At 35.9% G+C, this 22,355-nt stretch overlaps 1 protein-coding gene across 1 annotated transcript; it reads left to right on the top strand.

The window, feature by feature from the left end:
- Positions 1 to 366: 366 nt before the first annotated feature.
- Positions 367 to 22,036, top strand: LOC129796652 (protein commissureless 2 homolog). The gene is made up of 2 exons (XM_055838764.1): positions 367 to 1,825; positions 21,115 to 22,036. The coding sequence occupies exons 1-2, from the start codon at positions 1,498 to 1,500 to the stop codon at positions 21,630 to 21,632; spliced, it is 846 nt and encodes a 281-aa protein (XP_055694739.1). The 5' UTR covers positions 367 to 1,497; the 3' UTR covers positions 21,633 to 22,036.
- The last annotated feature ends 319 nt before the right edge of the window (positions 22,037 to 22,355 follow it).

Below are 22,355 nucleotides of genomic sequence, written 5' to 3'. Positions count from 1 at the left end.
GAAATAATCTTTAAATTTATTTTTAATTACATTTGTTTATAGACAGGTAAACAATAGGAGAGAATGGTCCCATTATGACCCAATTAATAGGAAACATTAATCTGTGCAACATATCCGAATTTGGGCATCTCAGGTGCTAGGAAGTAGATCGAAAAGTAATTTGGTAGAATAATAATAAATTAAGAAAAATATTTTATATGCAAATGCCATAATATTTTTTTTTAATCACTGCTCATGCAATTTCTTTCTCTCTCCAGGGTGACCTAGAATTTTTCTGAATTATTGCACAATTTCTTTATTTTTAATAATAAACTTATCTCTATTCCGGAAAGATTCCTCCAAAAACAAGATTAAACTGGCGAGTCTCAATAAGAGAGGAAAGAAAGACGATCTTCCCTCTTCCTCTCTAAATAAACAATGCCCCTCGTTCCAGAAGAGTTGAGGCACAAAAAAATCTTCTTGGTTGAAAAAAAAAAACAAGAAGGTGTGTAATTCGCAAATGTCGCGCTTAATTGAAATCTCATGCGAATCAAAAGTGCAAAACGCATTAAGATGCCGAACATGCCGCTTCCTCGTGCGATGTTGAGTCTGGCAAAAGCATAATAAAATACACGAAATATGTACAAGTGAGTCACCCCTCGGTGTATGTGCTGGGACTCCACCGCATGCAGCAAGCAACTCAAAGCCAGAGCTCTCACATCATTCAGTGCCGAGACACCGGACGGATCGCAAGGTGTTTGCGCGCGTATGGAGTCTGCTGTGGATTTCGACGAGATCTTGAAGGTTTTTTTGGAGTGTTTTTAACAAAAAAAAAAAAAAACTTAGTTCATGATTGAATTTAATTGCTCATCAAAGTGATTTTTTGTGTGTGTGTGCATTGAGATTGCGTCACTACTTTGGGGTGCAGTGTGCGAAGCAATTACCGGTGTGTGACCGACCGTAGGTGCTTTTAGAAGGTGGAGGAGGAACAATTGAAACAATATATTGCACGAAAGCTCACAAATTGAAGGTCAAAACGCGATATATGGAGCCCAATGTGCGCTAAAACTCTGGAGATTGTCGAAAAACGCGCGCGCACGCCAAAAGCTCTTGTGCGACAATCAAACCACAGACTTCCTGGACCATAAATTTTACTTAACAAAAAGTTTTTTTTCTTCATTTAAGAAAATTTTGTGCCAAGAATTTTTTTGCTGATTATTTTAGAGTGGATTTTTCCTGGACATGTGTGGTCCGCTTATGAAAGTGATTGAAGTGTTCAGTAAATAACAATTCAAAAAGCAATATTTTGCGAAGAAGAAGAATATTTTTTTTTGTTATCAAAAGTGCTATCGAGATAGCTTATTAAGTTCCATTTGGAGTGTCTCTTTAGCCCTTATCACACGCAAATACTTCCTTATTGAGATTCACGTAGAAGAAGAAAAAAGTGCTGCGAGAATTTTTCTTTTAAAGTAACCCCGTGCCAAATGAACTGAAAAAGCATTTTTTTGCATAAAAACAATGCTGGACAATTTTGAATCGAAAATTACGTTTGAAATTCCAACGAATTTGGACTTCCAAACATTGGCAATGTCCAATAACTACACAGTCCTCCTCACCGGTGTGGGTGAGATGGATCTCACATCATCCATTGGGGATACAGCAACGAGTTTAAGTGGAACACGTGGTGGCCTACCGAGGGATGGCCTGTTGACGGGTGATGCGGAATACGACAGATTCATCGGGGACGTGTGGGTGGGAATCCTTCTCACCCTTATGATTGTCTCGTCAATCTTCTGCATGTGTGCCTGCTTCCTCTACCATAAATTTCTTCAGTGGAAAACAAGCTGTAAGTCCCCCACCACCATCAATTTCTTGTTATTTTTTTTTGTAAATTCTAAATTAAACCCACATTTTTCTTATCAACTTCGTGGATTTGTTGCGCACTTTTTTCCGGTAGAAAAGAAAACACGCAAAAGATTGCATTCTGATAAACGTACATATATAGGTATGATTAAAAACAACCATTGTGCGACTAAAAGTGGGCTAAAAACATGAAAAAAAATATTATATAGATGAAAATATCATGTTTTGGCCTTAAAATTAGGTCATTGAAGTCGAAAGGATTTAATTTTTAAGCCCTTTGAAGCCTTTTGATCAGAATGTTTTAAATGTAGCTGAATTTGGGCTTTATCTGAGCTACTTTTTCTTTAGCAGATTCAGTAAAGGGTTAACGTATCTAGAGCTAGATTGACCAAGAATTTATCTAGAAGAGATCTTACATTATCTTGAGGCCCCACGATTAAGTGTCGCTCAACTGGGTTTAACCTGAGCTAATTTTAGTTTAATTTATAAATAAGTCAACGCATTAAAGATTAACTAATCACGAATTTATCTGAGCTTCTACATTATCTAAGAAGATATCACACGATTAAAGGAAACTTAGTTTCGTTTAATCTGAGCTATCCCTACTTTTAAAAATTCAAAAATAAAAAGAACATTCCACATGGGAATTTTTCTCAATTGATCTTGAATATCAATTTGATTTGTTCTCCATTTTGAGAGTGACTTTAAATTTTATTTACCATGACCCTCATCATTTTGCTCTCGGCTTATTGAAAGGGGGCCTCTCCAGTGGCACTCGCGCGCATTTGTAAATAATTAATTTCTCTATCTGCCTTTCTCTCTCTCAAGTTGAGATTAATTCTCATCAATGGCTTATGGGGCGCACACATCAAGCTCTAACTCCAAATCCATTTAATGTGATGAACTCTATTTATCAAATCTCTCTAAATGGGAGATTGAAAAATCATTTTGTGATTTCAAGGGAGCGAGGGAGGGTACCTTAATTTAAACTGACGTGCAGTTTATGCGGGTTTTGATATTAAGTTGCTGTTGAGTTTGGTTTTCTTTTATTCTAAATCAAATGGTAGGATCTTCGTGAAATCCTCCTCTCTTTCTTGCGCTCTTTCCTTGTTGTTATCTAAAAGTCAAATAGTGGATTATTTTTTAAAAAATTCTAATTTCTATTCTTGCAAGAAAATATCACGTGCAAATGTTTTGTAAATAGAATTAATAGATTATTTTCAAGATTGAGTAATATTTTGATAGTGATATTACCTATTCTGCTACTAATAAATTTTATCGGTTACTGATTTGATAAATTTAACAGCAACTGAACAATTTTCTCACGAAGTGAAAGTCAATTTTTCACAAAATCTCACCCTTATTGTGAAAATCAATTGAGCTCTTCTAAGATCTTTAAATATTTTTGTGTATAAATTATAACAAATCCGGGTTCATTTTTTATCCATTCTATCATTCATTTAATTTGCATTTAAATGCAATAAATTCGCTTGAAGTAATTAAGTAGCAAAAAGCTCGACAAAAACATCATCATGTGATAAGAAATTAACATCAACACCCACCCACACTCTGAGAAAAGTAGAGCATCATTTTACGCGTTTAAATAATTAAATTGAAAGTATTTTCGTGAAGAGATAACACCACGTATAAAATAAAATAAAATGCTGGATTACCGCACAAAATTACATATGGGAGAATTATTTTCTCATGTTTGTATGAAGATGTTACGCGACTCTTCCTCTTATAAATTAATATTTTAAAAAATGCACATATTGCCGTACTCAATTGCATGTTGCAACAGTGAAGGTTTTTTTTTCTTTTGCTCTTACATCTTTTGGTTTTAATTTGAAGTGTGTAGCCCCTTTTTGAAGGGAAGAGGCAAAAAAAAAGAGAAGAAAAAAAAAGAATATGTTTCTGCCATTGGGAATTTGTACGAAAGCATATGGTTGTCAGAAGATCGTTTTTTTGCTTCTCTCTTCAGTGTTTATCTTAGGATCATGATCTTTCGTCTCTCTTGATTTTCATCCCTCGACAGCACCTCAAACATCCTGCGTGCCATTGATTCCCATTGAGATGTGTGCTGTGGCGTACCCCCTAAAGGCGAGGAAATGGGCAGAGAATGCCGAAGAATTATCAAAATTCAATATGATTTTAATGGATCCTTTGTGTGTACCTTTTCATCTTCTCAGCTGCCCTCATTGCAATTTTACCTGGAACATGATCAACTTTAATATATAACGAAAAGAAATCCCTTAAAAAGACGCATTTAGGGGATGAAATTGAGAAGCAAAAAAAAAGTAGAAATTCACGGTCAATTTAAGGTTGATTTTTTGAGGTTGAATTTCTGGAACTTCTCAAGTAAATTAAGAAAAAAGAACATTCCCTCGATGATCATCAAAAAGAAAGAGAAGAAATAAACCAAACACGCAGTCACTTTCTCCCATTTCTTGCCATAGAGAAAATATTTTTCTTTTAATGATCTTGTCATATAGGGAGCGGGTGGATTTAATCAAATCAACAAAAATAACTCCTTCAGTAAATAAAGTGGCTTCTAAGGTAGTGGATAATTAAGAGAAAGATGATCCTCCGTCTGTCATTTACGATCAAATTCCATCTGTGGTTTGTTTTTTAACAATTTATCTTGTTTTCTCGCATCTTTAGCCGTCCCAATATAGTGTATTTGATCTTCCATTGAGATTTCTTCTTTAACTGTTGCTTATGAGATTGAAAGAGTATAAAAGCATACGTCATGGATAAGACTTAATAATTAAATTGTTTTTCTAATAAAATTCTTTTACGGTTCTTCAGACAGAATTTAAGACGATGATCAATGTGCAAAAAAAAATATCTAGAAACTTGAAGCTAAAATTCCAGAAATATCTGAAAGATATTTTAAAGATCATTTAGACTTTGAAACTCCTTAAATAAAATGCGTGCCTAGAACAGAAGCTTCTTACCTCATATTCTAACATCCCATAAATCGAGCCACAAATTGGGAAAGTCACTAATTATTTTTATTTAGACATTTTTTTGGGTATCTTCCCCCTCTTGATCATTTTCCAGAGCACCTCATACCCAACTTTCAATTGAGAGAATTATTTATGAGGCGGGTGCTGTTTATCTTCCTCGTGAGTATCTATAAGAGAACCCTGCTTGTCTAGGTAATGAAGATTTTCCTTTGGGTAGGCTTTGTAGCCTTTGTGGTGTATGTGATTTAAAAGATCTCAATGCAGAAAGCTGAGAAATCTTTCTCATAGGAAGTTAATTGCAATCAGGAGTCATGAATGAAATAATTAAATGATTTTCTTTAACACGTTCAGGTTATTTTAAACAGATGCCCCTTTATTGAACTTTCATTGCAATATTTCCTCAAAATAATAAAGACTTAAAAAATTCGAGCTCTTCTGCTGCAAAACTAGCTTCAAACAATGAAGGAAATGGCATTGAAAGAGACAATTTTATTAATTTTTTGTTCAACTCAGACATGTAGCTGCGTAGTGGTTTGCCTCATACCCAAAATAACACGACCTTCCGCAACTCCGAAGCAATGGAGACCTTCTTCTGCATAAATTGAAGAGCTTAGAGGGGAAGAACAAAAGTCGTTAAAGCCCCCTTTTTCCAACATTCCCACAAGCAAATTATTAGGAAGAGGAGGAAATGTTTTAATATTTTTTCCTGGGCAGGAAGATTGTCGCAGGAAATGTCTAGAGTTGGGATACGTCTCCTGCTGAGAAAAATATCTTCTCTGGAGGCTATGATGACAAAAATCATCAATGACAGTTCTCCAGTGATGGAGTGTTGATGGATTTGTGGTTGAAAAATGTATCGTGCGTGAAGAATCTTCTTCCTCTAATTTTCTGCACAAATTGAATGGTGTAAAGATCATAACTTTGGTGAAATGCCTCCTGGAATTACCCAATTCCATCTAACCTGTTTCCATCGTCGCACACAGAGTCCAAATGGCTTAGTTAGCACCATTTAGGAACCTCTAAAAGCAGATTAATTTGGCGCGAAGTTGAATTTCCCGCACATTTTAAATGATGCCACGAGAAAGATGGGGCGGAAAAATACATAGTTATGGTGTATTTGATCCTCTGATTAGTGCTAAATTATGCAAATTTGCAGAATATATTAACGTCAAATATCCGCATATGTATATATGTATGTATTAGGTGGAGAAGGCTGTCCATCAAATGGGGTGCTAAATTGCGCAATTGAGCAAATCCACCACAAAAATGTAGCTTTAAAAAACACTTCAAAAAAAAATTATGTTTTAATTTAAATAAAATTTCAAATGCTTTTGGGGCAAATAGGAGGTCATAACAACTTGCCATAAATCAGATATCATAAGATTTAAGAAATGCATTACATTAAAGCTTAAGTTGAGCATTAGATTGAGTTATATGTTGATACATTTTTTTCTAAATATTTCTCTGTCTAGCAAACTCCTAAATCACTTATAAATATATAAGAATATAATAAAATCCTTCGTAAATCATTAACCTGTTCAATTTACAAACGAATCTCTTCCATATTTTTTGTACAACCCTCAAAGGGACAAAGAAGTAAAATAAAAAGACGAACAGTGGGGGGTTCTTTTCTCTTCCATACGTGAGAATGCATCCCATTTGTTCGTTCCTCAAAGGATTTTTTTTCTCAATATTGCGATTAAATTCTCAGTTCCAATAGAAAAGTAATTTATCGTCTGGTCATCTTGAGAAAGAGAGAGAGAGAGTCCGAGGGGTCATAAAAACACCGCGTTTAACACAAAAGATTCCACTCAATATTTCAATTTTTCTCCCACACTTTCTTAAGAAAAATTCCCTCAAGAGTCCTTTTTATCATGGAGGGAAAGTCCTCTCCCCCCTGTAACAGGTGTCGCCTCAATGGGCACCCTTCGTCTGAATCTCACACTTTTCCGTGGGGGTTGTGTGAATATGTGAAAGGAGCGTAAACATCTCGATATATATGATTGCGGGGGATGATTGCAATTTTAGGGGTCGTTGCCGATGACGTGGGTGTCTGCGTGGGGTTGGTAAGAATAATAATGCGTTGATAATTCCATCGATATGTGGTGCTGATTGCATGAAGGGGGAGACTTCTTTGTACCACACACACAGACTGAACCAATTGAATTGATCCTTATAATCGTTCTTAAAAACATTTATGAACTAAGAAAGACTCAGAATTTTCTCAGGACAAACAAGAGAGAGAAAAAAACTAATATCTGTAAATGTTGAATTAGGACATAATCTGCTAAAGAAATCAATTTGATTGACATTTCTCTCCTATCCAAATCATCATTCTCACGTCCTTGGTCTTCCTTCATTTCATACACTATAAGGTATTTATTCCTTTTTCTGTGTTGTAATACGATAAGCGCTGAATTTGCTACATAACTCAAGCATTCATCCTCTACTCAGGCACACCATTCCTCGCTGGAATCGGTGAGTCCCTTATATTGACACGTTTTTCGTGTTGGGGAAATCCAAAAGAGGTGGAAATAGTCTCATCAAACTCATCATATCTTGATTGATCACAGAAGTGAGAGCAAACACAAACGGGGCTAGAAAAGAGGGGCCCGCATGGGAAAAAACCCCGAGCTAAAATGGGGAAAAGAGTGTCGGAAAGAAGGTGATAAGATAGAGAGAAACTTTTGTGAAGAGAACCTATAAATAGGAAAGATTGAGAATTGATATTTGGAGTGTTTGAGGATTTTTTTTGTATATAAAATCCGATAAAGCTCGTTGCTCTTTCATTCATTTACTATACGTCCTACATTAATGGCGATTTTTTCTTGCCCTTTAACACGATTTTTTGATCACTTTTAGCCCATTTGGTGGCAATAAAGTCATCGCCAATGAAACAGAAGTGAAAATGAGGCTGCTCTCACTTTAATAATTTCATTGTGAGAAGGGAGGGAACTGAATTTTTGGGATTTGAAGTATCCTTAAGCCCTGGTGACAAATCCTTTTGGCAAATACATTTTCTTTCAAGCAGGATAGCCCAGAAAAGGGAGAGAGACAGGGTAGAAATAACAAATCTCAATTGTTCCCATTTGATGGTCAACACAATGGACTCTGGGTGCATTCATCACGAACGACAAATATTTGCTTGGGATCAATCCACTTCGACAGATGCTCAACCCAATGGAAAGAAGTCAGTGCTCTGCAGAACTTTTGCGAAAAAGATCCACCAACAATGCACATTAAAACGCACCCATATTGGGGCGAGTTCAAGATCACCTTTAATCGCGTCACATTTTGCCTTGCTGGAGTCTCTTCACCGTCTGGCACCAGCACCGCATTGCTTTACTTTATTGCAAGACAAGAAAACCATCCAAGAAAGATGCAAGAATATAAAGAAGATTGGAAGAAAAATATAAGAATAATCACATGTGTGATGGCATAAAAAAGTAAAAATAATATTCGATAAATTGGAGATGAAGGAAAAATAAAGAATCGTTAGCAGGGAAATCTTATAGTCGCAGACTCATCATAACTTCCTCGAAATATGTATTTATGTGCATCTTCCGCGTGTGAGACGCGCCAGCCTTGACGATGTTTTCTGAACTCTCAGAATTACCTCTCTTCTTAATTTTCTCATCTTCTCAATCAAGAAAAAAGGCACAGCTATTGTTGCTAAATGAGAAATCTCCTTTTTAGTAGATAAATTAATTTATTTAGTTTTTACTGATTTGAAATAATTTGCGTTTTGTGGAAATTAAAATTTTTTCTCTTGAATTTCTTAATTTGTCTGGAGATGAAATTCATAGAAAATTTTCTTGAAACTCTACAGAAGAAGTTATTTAACAATATTTTTCCAGAACTTTTTCTTTAATAAATTTCTTCTAAAGAAAAGAATTTTTATTTACTTGTTTTGATAAGAAAAATAAATAACATTTATCTATAAACATTTTAATTTAATATGAATAAAAATGAAGCAAGAAAAAAACAGAATAAAGAAAGGAGATATTTGTGAGAACTATCATCTATTCTAACTAATTGTTTGCAAATTAAATGATAGTATTTGTTTACCTATTCATAATCTCGATAGTTAAACTTCTATTCATTCTATTTGATATTTTAATCGGTTTTGAATTATTTTTTTTCTTTTTCTTTCTAAAAAGAAACTCAAGTTTCTTAAAAATTAATCTTAAAGCTCTTTTCTTCACCTTTAAAAATACCTCCCAAATTCAACTTTAACTTTCAATTAGTGATGAAATTCTATTTTATTTGCTTCTAAAATCACGACGCAAAATTCACTTTTTCTCACCTTCAGCTGTTCATGCTCTAAAAAACAATAAAACAGCAACAACAATGTATGTAGTAGAATAACAAAACTCAAAAGACATTCAATCTCCGTGCAATGAGAGCAAATAATTTTAATTTACTATTGAAATAGGATCTTCCATTGCAAGGTCAAGCTTAATTCTTTTTCTTTGAGATTATGAATTGTGCGGCATTCCAATAAAGAGATGGTTTTAACGAAAAAATCAACTTGAAAGTTTATTGATTTTTAGTAAAATACAATTGATTGCAATCAGAGAAAAAAACTTGTCCGCGAAAAGGTCAAGTTTTGGTCATTCAATGTGCCCGAATGAAGGTGAAGAGATTTTTTTTAAAACTTTTCCTTCATTATTTTATCATTTCTTAAAGAGAAATTTTTTGGGCGTTACGATTTTTCTTTCAATTAAACATTTGAGAAAGAAAAATAAATAAATGAACCTTAAAGAACAAAAGAATAAATTGTAAATTCAGAATTTATTATGGAGAAAGTTCATTGAGCAACTTCCAATAACACAACTTATATTGGATTTTTATGGTCATTGTAGCAATTACTCATACCGCTAAAATGTCCATTAAAAATGCACAAAATCACCTTGAAAAGCACCTCAAAAGAAAGACAAAATGCACTTAATTTATATTTTTAAAAATCAATTAAATATTATGAATGAAGTCATTGTGATTACATGTTTATCTTATCAATTTCCTTCCTAAATAATAAATTTTAGTGAAGCATTTCTTGTTAAATGTAAAATTTTCCACGTTAGTTTAGAAAATTTGCAACTTGATCTCTCAATTTCCAATGAAAACCGAACACCCTCGACACGTGCTAATCGATTGGCGCTCAAATATTTGCAGAAACTTGAAATCTCGCTCAAAAATTCAACAAAATGAATGTTAATTATTTCACACGTAGATGCTGTACGTTTTTGAGCACCATTTTCCATTGACAATGGGTCAAAAGGAAAAAATGTGTGAGCTCGGTCAGTGCGAAGGAAAATGTGAAGTGTTTATGTAAGACATTCCTCCACCACGTTTCATTTTTTTGCTAAAAGAAAATGATTTTTATAAGAATCTCAAGCTTGAGATTGAACGAAAAGAAAATTTTAATTTCGAACCACAAAATCCCAATAAATGAAGTCTCATTTATCAAAATAAAATTGCACCAAAAATACATTTCAATCGGCTCATTCTGTGATCCTTAAGTATCGTGTAGGGGACACATTCCTCATGAGAAGTGGCAGTAAACGTATAGCATGATGATTGATGGGAAAGAGAAATATCCAATCCACCAATCCTCCCTCACATTTCTTCGTCCTTTTTGGATGCATAAGAAAAATGCAAAAAGTGTCGCATTTGGTGGAAATCATCAATTTACAGAGAGAAACATCTAGCTATTGCGGAGGAATAATTTTCTCTGAATTTCCCACACACAGAGAGAGCAAGAAGGGGAAAATCCACCTTATTGTGGTTCCCAAAACATCTTCGCAACCCCTCGCCTATAGCCTATATTTTTCCTTATTCTTCATCCCCCTCAAACACTTCATCATATTTATTTATAAATATTCCAACTCATTTCACATTTCCCTTCAATCTCACATTGCGCGGGGACCCTTCTTCATCTATGTGTGTTTTGGGTGCAACCTCAAATTCCATTAGGGTGTTGCATTTCTTATTTCACATCCCCTTCTTCTCCTCATTATGGGATTCCTTTTTCAAGATCTAGATCCTCTATATGGTAGGAGGGATTAAGTGGCGCATAGTAAAAGGGAAAAATTATACAATTTTAAAGATCAAATTTCTTCTTACCAATTTTCCCAGAAAATTATCTTCATACCATAAATTCTTCTTCTTTAATTGCAAACCTACCATACGCATTATAACTACTTCAAGATGATTTTAAATGTGTGAGGAAGCTAACCATTCAGAGAGTTGATCATTTACACTGTTTATACAAAAAACCTTCTCACGCAGTTTAATTGCCACCACAACACATGAATTGCGCTCCAATAAATCCATCGACAAGTGGTTGATGGTGCACCACAAAGACGCAGGAAATTGCAGAGAAAATGGCAATTTCTCGTTTGTTTATTCAACAACGAATGATGGTGTGGCCCTTTCAATGTTCCCACACATCCATCCACCCGCACTTTATTGTTTGTTTACGATGATGGAACCCTTAAGATTTGTTATTCTTTTCTCCGCAAGAAAATACAACCCCCAAAAACTGGTCAAAAAGACTGCTAAAACACTCAAAACTCACCCCAAATGAATTATCTCGTTGACAAACTGATTCCCGATATTTGCTTATTTTAGGATTCATTTCAAGCATTTCTTCTTTCACCAACAAGGAGTTTCTCAAGCAGTCTGTTTTATTTTTTATGCAAAGCAGTGAGAGAGAAAGAGAGAAAGTGTTGAGAGTCAGTAAAAGGAAATGAATCCTTGAAGAAAGAATATCTTTGTTCGGATAAAAAGAAACATATGCTGAAAGAAAGCGGACTTTTTTATTGTGTCTTAAGGTTTTTTTAATTGACCTTTTTTTATCTTACGCTTCTTCGTTATAAAATTATTTAAGTGTTTTAAATAAATTGAAAAATTTCAATAAAATTATTTTTGTTAACCCTTCAGACGCCATGAGTCGCAGGGGTCTCTAATGAGCTACCATGCTAGAATTTATGTTTTTATGATTTTCAGAAGATTGTATATAAATTTTAAGTCGACTTGAGTTCTTTTTTTTTTTACTTTATTTCTTTAAAAAAAAAAGATTAAAAAGCTAAAAATTTGATTAAAAAAATCTTTAGGGCCCGTCGCATGTATTTCTCATGGCGCACGAAAGGTTAAGAAAGTAATTAGACAACAGTAGATGATTTTACCTTTTTGTGGCTTACAAACCCAAAATTAATTTTAATTAAATACAACATTTAAGAAAACAACGTATTGCACCTGAATTAAAAGTTAGTTGATAGGTTATTGCTTAAAAAAAGAGACACATTAAAAGATTTATTGCTTAATATTTACATGACAAACAATAACTTCAAGGTGAAAGGCCCCCATAAGGCACCACTACTCTATGTATTATCGCAATATTATGTACAGTACATATAATATAAATCATCATCTTCGCATATTTAATGAAAAATTAAATAACACAATGAAGATCCATTGTGCCCGAATCTCTAATCAATATTCATATGAGAGATCGCACAAAAATGCGCGAGAAGAATGGCACAGAAGCAGGAAGATTGCTATATGCTAATAAAATCTCTGTGAGGTTTGCCAATTCCGCGTGAATTCACAATAAAAAGTATATTGTTTTACTTTTTTTCCCACATAATCATGTAATGGTTTTTCTTCAATACTTTAAACTAAATACATTTCAAAAGTTTTTTTTTCTTTACTCAATGTAAAATTTAAAAGTTTCCCCATTAAAAATTGAGCGCACACTTCCTGTCATGCCCCTGCTACCGAATAATCCTCTTCGGGATCTCTTTGAGGATTTATTTGACTTTAAGATCAAATCCCATCGTGTAGGGAAAACACACAAATTAACGACAAATTTTTCGAGAGGGTTGAAAAGCTACTTGAAATTTTTTTCTTTACCCCAATCCCATTGCGTTGTGAAGTTAATCGTAGCTGAGGGAATTAGTTTTTTGTTCCTCGCATTTCAGTATGGCCATGTGTACGAGAATAGCACGATCTTTGTGCTTAATTAGTCGCTAATAAAGAGAACCTTTTTGCGAGTTTTTTTTTTTGCAATTTTTACTCTATTAAATACGCGTGGAAAAAATATGTTTTGTCTTTGACATTTTTCACGCACAAGACGTTACTTTTGGGGATAATTTTAGAGCTGAGAGTGAGGAAAAACAGCAACAACAACACTTAATGATCAAAGCTCGTGTCTCTTGGGAGTAATTAAGACGAATTATGGGGGGAATTTACGCGATTGTCGTGCGTCTTTGACCTGATGCGGTGTGATCGTAGCGTCGCGTCTCCCCGTACAATTTGAAATCGTGTGTGCAATTGATGCTCTGGATCGCCACGATCTTGAGGTGATCAAGCACAACCTGATTGGGGATAAAAAATGATGTCTTTGTGCCAGCAGCAGGTGCACAAATGACGGTGAAACACATGGGTTATGTGTTGTGTTTGAGGGTCATTCCACAAATGCAATTTACAGCACATGCGCCATTTATGGGATGTTTAGCTTTCCGTGCTAAAACGTGGTCAATTTAACAAAACAAGAAAAAAATGGTAAAGTCCTCCGCATGCGATCGTCTTGGCAATGACATCAATTGATCCACTTTTCTTTGCTTCTATTGCACAAGAGATGCACCACACACACACTGCACGCCATGCACCGACATTTGCGCAACAAAACCGTCTCTACGAAAATGAAATTACGTCTAAATACCTTTGCTGTTTTTTCTTTAACACAAAAAAGAAGAAATAGTTCAATGCTTAATTCCATTTTGACCACTCTGTTGTGGCACAGAAGACCCTTGAAATTGATTCCCGCGGGCAGACGGCCGCAGCACTTTTCTCTCTCTCTCTCACCTGCATTGGCGATCAAGGTTGTGAGCTTTCGCGCAATTTTAACGGTCAACTGGTTGGTTATAGGTAGTGTGGCTTTTAAGCATTTAATATTGGTGGGATTAACACCTTCAGCAGGGAAGTGTTAAACATGAGATGAAAGTGGAAAAATATTTAATCACAGAAATGCAACATCGAAGATCATTGGCAGCCATTGTGTCAAGGATTGTTTTGTAAAGTTTTAAATGGCGACATTTTTAACTTGAATTTTAGCAATCAATTTCTTTAAAGAATTTACTAAAGGGGCAAGAATTTATGTTCCTTACAATAGTTCTTATTTTCTTCTTCAAAAGATTTGCAGGATCCGCAGAAGAACGTGAATAAATTAAAGGGAAATGCAGTACTGTGTCAGATCTCGTGTAGAATAGACGGATTTACGCAGAGCGCATTTTTGATAAATTTTTTCCCGTTATCAACTGTTTTATCTCTTTCTCTCTATCTGAAATTTACTTTATTGAATTTATATTTGCGAATTAATTACATAAGAAGAAGTTTTTCTTGAAATAAAGTTAAATGGGGGAACATTCGGGGGGCGGACGCCCCCCTGACGACTTTAATATTTACAATGCAACCCATAGAGGAGAAATGCCTACGCTACAGGAAACAGTTAATCGAAATTATAAGGCTCTAAAGGTCGCTTTTTTCACGCATCCTTCCGATAACGAAAAATATTTCGTTATTGGGGGCGAGCATATAAGGAATATGGATATTTTCGATCTACAAAGTGGGCTAAAACTCATCTCTAAGGAAAAATTTAAGACTATCACGAGACTTAACAGCGGCGATGTGATGGTACAAACATCTTCTATTCAGCAAATTAATGCACTTAAAGAGCTCACAACTTTCGGTGTTGAGAAGAAACCGGCCACAATCTCTGAGAACGGAGCACTCAACAAATCCCAGGCAATTATACGTTGTCGTGAAATTATGAAACTCCCCATGGAGAGAATACAGGAAGGTTTGAGTGATCAAGGAGTCATTAATGTCCAACGTCTCAAGAGGAGAGAAAATGGGAATTGGGTGGACACGTCTACCCATATTCTCACTTTCGATTCCCCGATCTGCCCAAAGGAGATTGAGGTCGGATACCTCATCGTTAAGACTGAAATATATATTCCTTCGCCGTTTCGCTGCAATATTTGCCAGAAGCTAGGCCATACAAAGAAGCGCTGTGATTCAAGTAAGAACAAACCGACATGTGGTCTCTGTGCTGAGCCTCTCCATGATCCCGCACCATGCGAAAATCCTCCCAAATGCATTAATTGTTCTCTAAATCATCCCAGTACAAGCAAAAGCTGCCCCAGATTTATTGAAGAGAAAGAGATCAACGCTATCAGAGTTACAATGAGGATTCCTTATAATTTAGCTCGAGCGGAACTAAAGCGACGTAAAACTATACCCACACCCGCACACATGAGAGCCTTCACCCCATCACAAGCTGATCACACCAAGATGTCCTACTCGAATGCCGTAAAATCAAATGAAATCAGCAGAATCCCTCAGACTGATTCTCAATCTAAGGAGACTCTGCAGGCTGTCGGTTCTTCTTCCCTAAAAGCTCAGGATGCCTCAATTGCTTGGAAACCGAAGACACGAAACATTGATAAAATTGAAAAAATTGCAAAGGTTACTCACAAACAATTCAAGAGACAAATTTCTGATGCAAAAATTGCTGCCATTAAAACTCATTCCTTCCCTGAACATTTAAGCAATTCACAAACTCAAAATAAAGACAACAACTCAAACCAAGATTCAAGCAATTCATACACAAGCACATCTAATAACAATTCACTAACCGATTATTCACAAACAGAATCAAGCCTACCTCTTTCTCTAAATCAACAAGCCCCCCTCCCCCTCTCCCTTCCTACCCTTCCCATCCCTTCTTCCCTTCCCAATCCCGAACCCCCTGATCCGGGCAGCCCTCCTTTTTCCCCCCCGGATCCCAAACCACCAGACTCTCCGGATATCTCCGACTCTTACTCCGATGTGAGATCAATTTCAGAAGCCTCAGACGACGATGATACGCAACCTAACATACCCGAACCCGGGTATTGTTAATCCCAATACACTATGGATAATCAGGACTCTAGATTGCGTGATCAACCTTCCTCAAATAATTCAAATCTTCCTCCTGCTTTACCACCTTGCTCTTTTATACAGTGGAATTGTCATGGCTTTTGGCCTAGAAAGGCCGAGCTGGATGTTCTTATTAGTACTAAGAGACCCATTGGTATACACTACCCGTTAAAAGTTTCCGGGCAAGCAAAAATGGGGTATTTTTGAAGGCAAATTTTAAGTGGCTATATCTCCGGCTGTGGTTAACCGATTTTCAAAAATTTACCAGTTTTGGAAAGGTACATTTCTCACCTTTCCAAACCTGGTAATTTTTTGAAAATCGGTCAACCCGTTATTTCTTGGCAGCCATTTTGGTAAACCTAGGCAAAAGTATTTTTCTCACAATTTTACAAATTTTCACTTTGACCTTTTGCATCTCGGCCGCTGGTGCACCGATTTTAATATATAGATAGTCGTTGGAAAGGTAATTTAATTCCCTTTCCAAATCTGGTAAATTTTTGAAAATCGGTCAAGCGGTTCGGTCGTGGCAGCCATTTTAGTGAACCATAGTGAAAAAATACACAATAAAGTCCAGAACATCGTTTCTAACATTATTAAGCCGATTTATCAAGGATTTGAGTCAAATTACACTCCAGGGCCCATAGATTGGTTGAGTCGAATTGTCAAATTTTAACCCAAAAATCGCGCATAGCTCCACAAAAAATGACATTACAGGAGAACCCCTTGATGGATTTGAGTGAAATTTTTTTTAAAAGTTAGATAATAATGTCTACTTTTAATTTTGATGAAATTTGGGCCAAGTGTAACTTATAAAAATTAAATGGTCAACGAATGAAGTTATGGTACCCTATTTGTAACATAAGGGTATCACATAAAAAAACATTAAAAAAGAACCACGTGACGGATCGAGATGAATTTTTTTTTAAAAGTTAGGGGACATGATTAGCTACCATTTGAATCCGAGTTTGTTCAAATCGGTCAACCACGAGCTGAGATATAGACAAAAGTGTATTTTTTCACTATGGTTCACTAAAATGGCTGCCACGACCGAACCGCTTGACCGATTTTCAAAAATTTACCAGATTTGGAAAGGGAATTAAATTACCTTTCCAACGACTATCTATATATTAAAATCGGTGCACCAGCGGCCGAGATGCAAAAGGTCAAAGTGAAAATTTGTAAAATTGTGAGAAAAATACTTTTGACTAGGTTTACCAAAATGGCTGCCAAGAAATAACGGGTTGACCGATTTTCAAAAAATTACCAGGTTTGGAAAGGTGAGAAATGTACCTTTCCAAAACTGGTAAATTTTTGAAAATCGGTTAACCACAGCCGGAGATATAGCCACTTAAAATTTGCCTTCAAAAATACCCCATTTTTGCTTGCCCGGAAACTTTTGACGGGTAGTGTATGTTTACAAGAAACTCATTTAAACATAAAACCTAATAATTCAACAAAAATAGCTAATATCAATGGTTACACCTCTTTTCACTCAAACAAATCTGAAAATCCCACAATGAGCGGTGGTGTTTCAATTTTCATTCAAAGCGGGTGGAAGTTTGAGACAATTAAGCTAAAAACAGACCTAGAAGTGATTGCTGTTAAATTGTATTGGCATTATCCTATCACATTAGTTTCTATATATCTAAAGCCTGGAATCCCTATTCATGAAAATAAAATTAAGAACGTCATTCGTCAGATACCTTCCCCATACATTATTCTAGGAGACTTCAATGCCAGTAACGCTATTTGGGGTAGCAATAAAACTGACCCTCGTGGTCGTTCAATTGAAAAAATTTTATTTGAGGAAAATTCTATCCTACTAAACGATGGGTCACATACAAATTTATCCATGGCTCACGGGACTTTTAATGCAGTAGATCTTAGCCTCATTTCACCCCAAATCTCTTCTAATTTTATTTGGGAAGTTGCCGATGATCTCCACGGCAGCGATCACTACCCCATTTACATTACTGATATAGACAATTATGAGAATCTCTACACTGGTTGTAAAAAATGGATAGAGTCTTCTGCCGATTGGGATAAATACTGCAATCTAATTAATGTAAATTTAGCTGATTTATCATTGACTGATGTAAATGTATACAAAGATTTCCTTTCGGTTATCATTGATGCAGCCAATCAATCAATTCCGGTCAGTAAACCTTCCACTGCCTCAGGTCGTAAGAGAGTTCCTTGGTGGAACAATGAAATTAAAAATTTAATTCAGGATAGGAAAAAAGCCTTAAGACATTTCAAGAAACATCCGACAACTGAAAATAAAAACCAGTACTTGGCTCTTTTCTCTGAAGTTAAGAAGAAAATTGAAGCTGCAAAAACGGAGTCGTGGCGTTTATACATTGAAAGCATTGACTTACACACTTCTTCTAAGGAAATGTGGAATAAGATTAAAGCTATCCAAGGTTCTCGGTCTCCACCTATACGACGAGTTGCTAATAAATGGGGGATTTCTACTGATCCAAAGGGTATGGCTGATTTGCTTGTCAAACAGTTTTGCCTTGCTTCATCCAATGATATTCTGACGGAATCTGAGAAAGTTTATAAAAACAACATCACAGACTCAATCTATGATACAGCTTTAGATCCTATCCCGGACTCTCCATTAAACTTGGAATTCAGTTTGCAGGAACTTATGAGAGCCCTCAATAAAAGCTCAGGTAAATCATGTGGTCCCAATTCGATTACATACAATATGCTGAAAAATCTCCCACGTAATGGCATTGAATTTCTCCTAAATATCTTTAATCAAATGTGGTTTGAAGATGATTTCCCTCGGGAATGGCTCACTGCTAATATTATTCCAATCCCAAAACCTAGTGAACAAGGAGTATCTGATTTTAGACCAATTGCTCTTAGTAATTGTGATCTAAAAATTTTTGAAAGGATGGTCAACTATAGACTCATTTGGTTTCTTGAGGAAAATGGACTTTTGAATCAAAATCAATTTGGCTTTAGATCCAACCGTTCAACCACTCAGGCTATTGCTAAATTAACCGGTGATGTTCTTGAAACCTTTGAGCAAACTTCACATTGTACTGCTATTTTTCTTGATCTCGAGAAAGCCTATGACCGTGTCTGGGATGCAGTCATTATAAAACAACTTCTTGAATGGGGTATCGACGGACACATGCTGTCTTTTCTTAAATTCTATTTGAATGAAAGAAATGTTAGAGTCAAAATTAAAGATGTGCAGTCGTCTGAAGGTCACATGATAAATGGAGTACCTCAAGGGGGTGTACTCTCAGTAACACTCTTCCTTGTTGCAATTAACAGCATCTTTAGTTTATTTGATCCAGAGGACCCAATAAAAATTTTACTTTATGCCGACGATATTGTTATATATAGTGGTTGTAAAAATATCGATGATCAATACTATGAAATGCAATCTCAACTGAACAGAATGGGAGATTGGGCTAATAAAAATGGATTTCGTTTTTCGCCAAAGAAAACTAAAGTTATGCATTTTTGCAGAAAACAAAATTGTCATCGATATACCTATTCAATTAACGGCTGCCAACTAGAATATGTAACTAAATTTAAATTTTTGGGGGTCTGGCTTGATCCTAAGCTTAACTTCAATCATCATATTCAGGAAGTAAAAACAGCCTGCTCTTCTCGACTAAATGTGTTGAAGTGTATCTCCAGTAAAAGTTGGGGATCTAATCGGGATACCATGATTAAAATACATGAGGCTACAATCCTTTCTAAAATTTATTATGGATCAGAAATTTATGCTACCGCTGCTCCAAAAGCATCATTAAATCCTCTGAACAGTATCTATAATGCAGGATATAGACTAAGCGTTGGTGCTTTCAGAACATCACCGGTTAACAGCATTCTTTGTGAGGCAGGAGTCCCGCCTCTAAGACAAAAACTTGATCTCATTGTTGCTAAGTCAGCCTCTCGAATTTTGGGCAACCCCGAAGTTCCTGGTTACGACGATATCCTTAATTACGAAAATAAAAAGAGTTCAAGAATTTAGAATATAATGCCATAAACACTAGTATCATCCAACATAACTACAAAGAAATGTCAAATGATGAAATCTTAGATTTATTTAACTACATCTGTAATCATATTAATCCCAATCATATGATTCTTTACACTGATGGATCCGGCCAACTTAACAATAAAGGCTATGCAATCACTTCTGAATCGGATTTAATAAGCAGTAAGAGATGTCACGAATCACTCTCAGTTTTTGATCTTGAAGCTTCTGCCATTGAAAAGGCTTTTCAATTTTCTAGAGATTTGATATCCACAGACCCAAATACCGCACATATTATTGTTGCTTCGGACTCTCTAAGTACAATTACTGCAGTACAAAATCTCAACAATTCTTCACCTATAATCAAAAAAATTCGTGATCTCATTAATGAATTAAACAATAAAGCTACATTACTATGGGTCCCAGGACACCGTGATATTCCTGGTAACACAAAAGCTGACATCGAAGCCAAGACCGCAGCCTTTTTACCCGATATCACTGAGAAGTTAATTTTTCAAAATAATGCCATTTCTTTATGTAAAAAATATTTTTCTAACGTCAAGGGCAAATGGTTTGAAAAAGAAGTACCTGATAAGTTAAAATTAGTTTCATCATCTCCTAAACGCCCTATCATCCCTAAAAATATTCCTAGAAAAGAATTCTGTATTATATCACGCCTTAGAATTGGACACACTAGACTGACCCACTCATATAGATTCATTAAACCCCAAAAAATTCCGCTTTGCCCATCTTGCAAAGCCCCTCTTACTACCAAACATATCTTGGTCGAATGTCATCGACTCAATAACCAACGCAAAACAATTTTTGGTAAAAAGGATGTCTACAAGCTTCTTGACTTCTCGGAGAGCGGTACAAGTCTTATGATCAGATTTATTTCTCAATTGGATTTAATTGATGAACTGTAATTATTATATATCTTTCTTTTTTTTCTATTTTGTAATTATTCATTCTCAATTATTAATCTATTGTAACTGACTTATACTTTTGTAATTATACGGTGCAATATGAAAAAACGCACCTAATTTTTTGGATAAATAAATAAATAAAGGGAAATGAATAATTTCTAACATCAAGATCCTTCTTGATTTAAAATAACGTCTTCAATTCATTTTGTTTTATTAGTTCTTATTTAATTCTAGCATGAAAGGCAATCTTTTAATCAAAAATGCGCAATAATTCACTAAAAATACGCCTAAAGACCTTTTTCACAGTTCCTTATTAGTTGTTAAATGGCCACGATAAGACACAACCCCAACTAACCAAAGTTTTTAATTCTTTCTCTTTTAGTACACCAAAGCCACCAAAGTGGAAATGATAATCTGGAAGCTGGCTTACATCACTTCGACAGTGACTCCCTGCCAAGCTATACGCTCGTATCGGGGCTACCTAGCTACGATGACGCCATAGAGTCTTTTCGCTACCCCAACACAGCGTCAACGACGCGTCCTTCCATCATTAAGCTTTTTGCCTTCGAACCCAATCCCGAGGGTACAAAAGTTGTCGACTATGGACCCCACAAGGACTACCGTAGCGTAATGGAGGAAGCACCCAGCTACGATGATGCCGTTACGCATCAGGCAGCACGGAAAGTGTTGCAGTGTCGCGTACCGAGCTACGAGGAAGCCACCAGGGCACCTAGGCTATGCGTGAACCTCCCGCGATCACTCATTGCAAATCGCGAATTGGCACAGCTGCACAAAGTCCCCTCAGCGGGGGATGTTAGCGGTGGCAGTAGTGATGGGGGTGGGTCCCCAACGCGCCATAGTAGCCTCCCACGCAATTTTAGTCGTCAGCTGGGTCTGTGACTGTCAACTGTGATACCACCACCGTGTAGCAATAGTGTGTCCCTCCGCAATGCAAAGACTCGGAGACCGGCCTGAAAACAATCTTCACGTAAATGGAAAACTGCGCGCAACGGACGTGCAGCGAGCAACGGAAGATTAAATGCTGTGACTTTTTACCATGTAGTAGCAATTGAGAGCTACAAGACGATATTTTTTATTTAATTTTAGTGGAATTTTTCCGATAAAAAATAAACTTTATATAAAAATATTAAAATAAAGATTGATCATTTAGTACGATTTTCAAAATGCAAAATCTCCCCCAAAAATTAAAAATTGGTGCTCACGTGGATTGAGGAGAGTTCGAGACAGATAATTTTTCCTCTGTACGAAGTCAAAAATAGTCAATAAAATGTATTTTTAAAGAATTCTCTGTGTTTTCGTTTGTTCAGTTTGCTCAATTTTGCCTCTATTTTAAGCTCTGAATTTTTATTGAAAATATATTGACAATAAGAAAATAAAGTTTAGTTGAATGTCTCATAAATATTTTTAACCTTTGGAATGCGGAGGCCTTGGTAGTTACGTAGAATGCGAAGGTGGGGTCGTTGAACGACCCCAAAAAGAAGGCCAATTTTCTCCCAAACTATACAACCTGGAGTTGTCGGGTTAGTGCCTATAGATTCCTTATATAGTCCTCTTGCACCCTGCACCACAAATTCGCCGCCCTAAAATACTTAGAAGGAGATA

Source organism: Lutzomyia longipalpis, chromosome 4, assembly GCF_024334085.1.
Source record: "Lutzomyia longipalpis isolate SR_M1_2022 chromosome 4, ASM2433408v1".
Classification (NCBI taxonomy): domain Eukaryota; kingdom Metazoa; phylum Arthropoda; class Insecta; order Diptera; family Psychodidae; genus Lutzomyia; species Lutzomyia longipalpis.
The sequence above is the reverse complement of the archived record's forward strand: the minus strand, read 5'-3'. Positions and strand labels throughout refer to the sequence as shown.

Coding starts and splice junctions, on each gene's coding strand:
- LOC129796652 (XM_055838764.1), top strand. CDS start 1,498: ATGCTGGACAATTTTGAATCGAAAATTACGTTTGAAATTCCAACGAAT. Junction 1,826..21,114: donor TCTTCAGTGGAAAACAAGCT/GTAAGTCCCCCA, acceptor TTTCTCTTTTAG/TACACCAAAGCCACCAAAGT.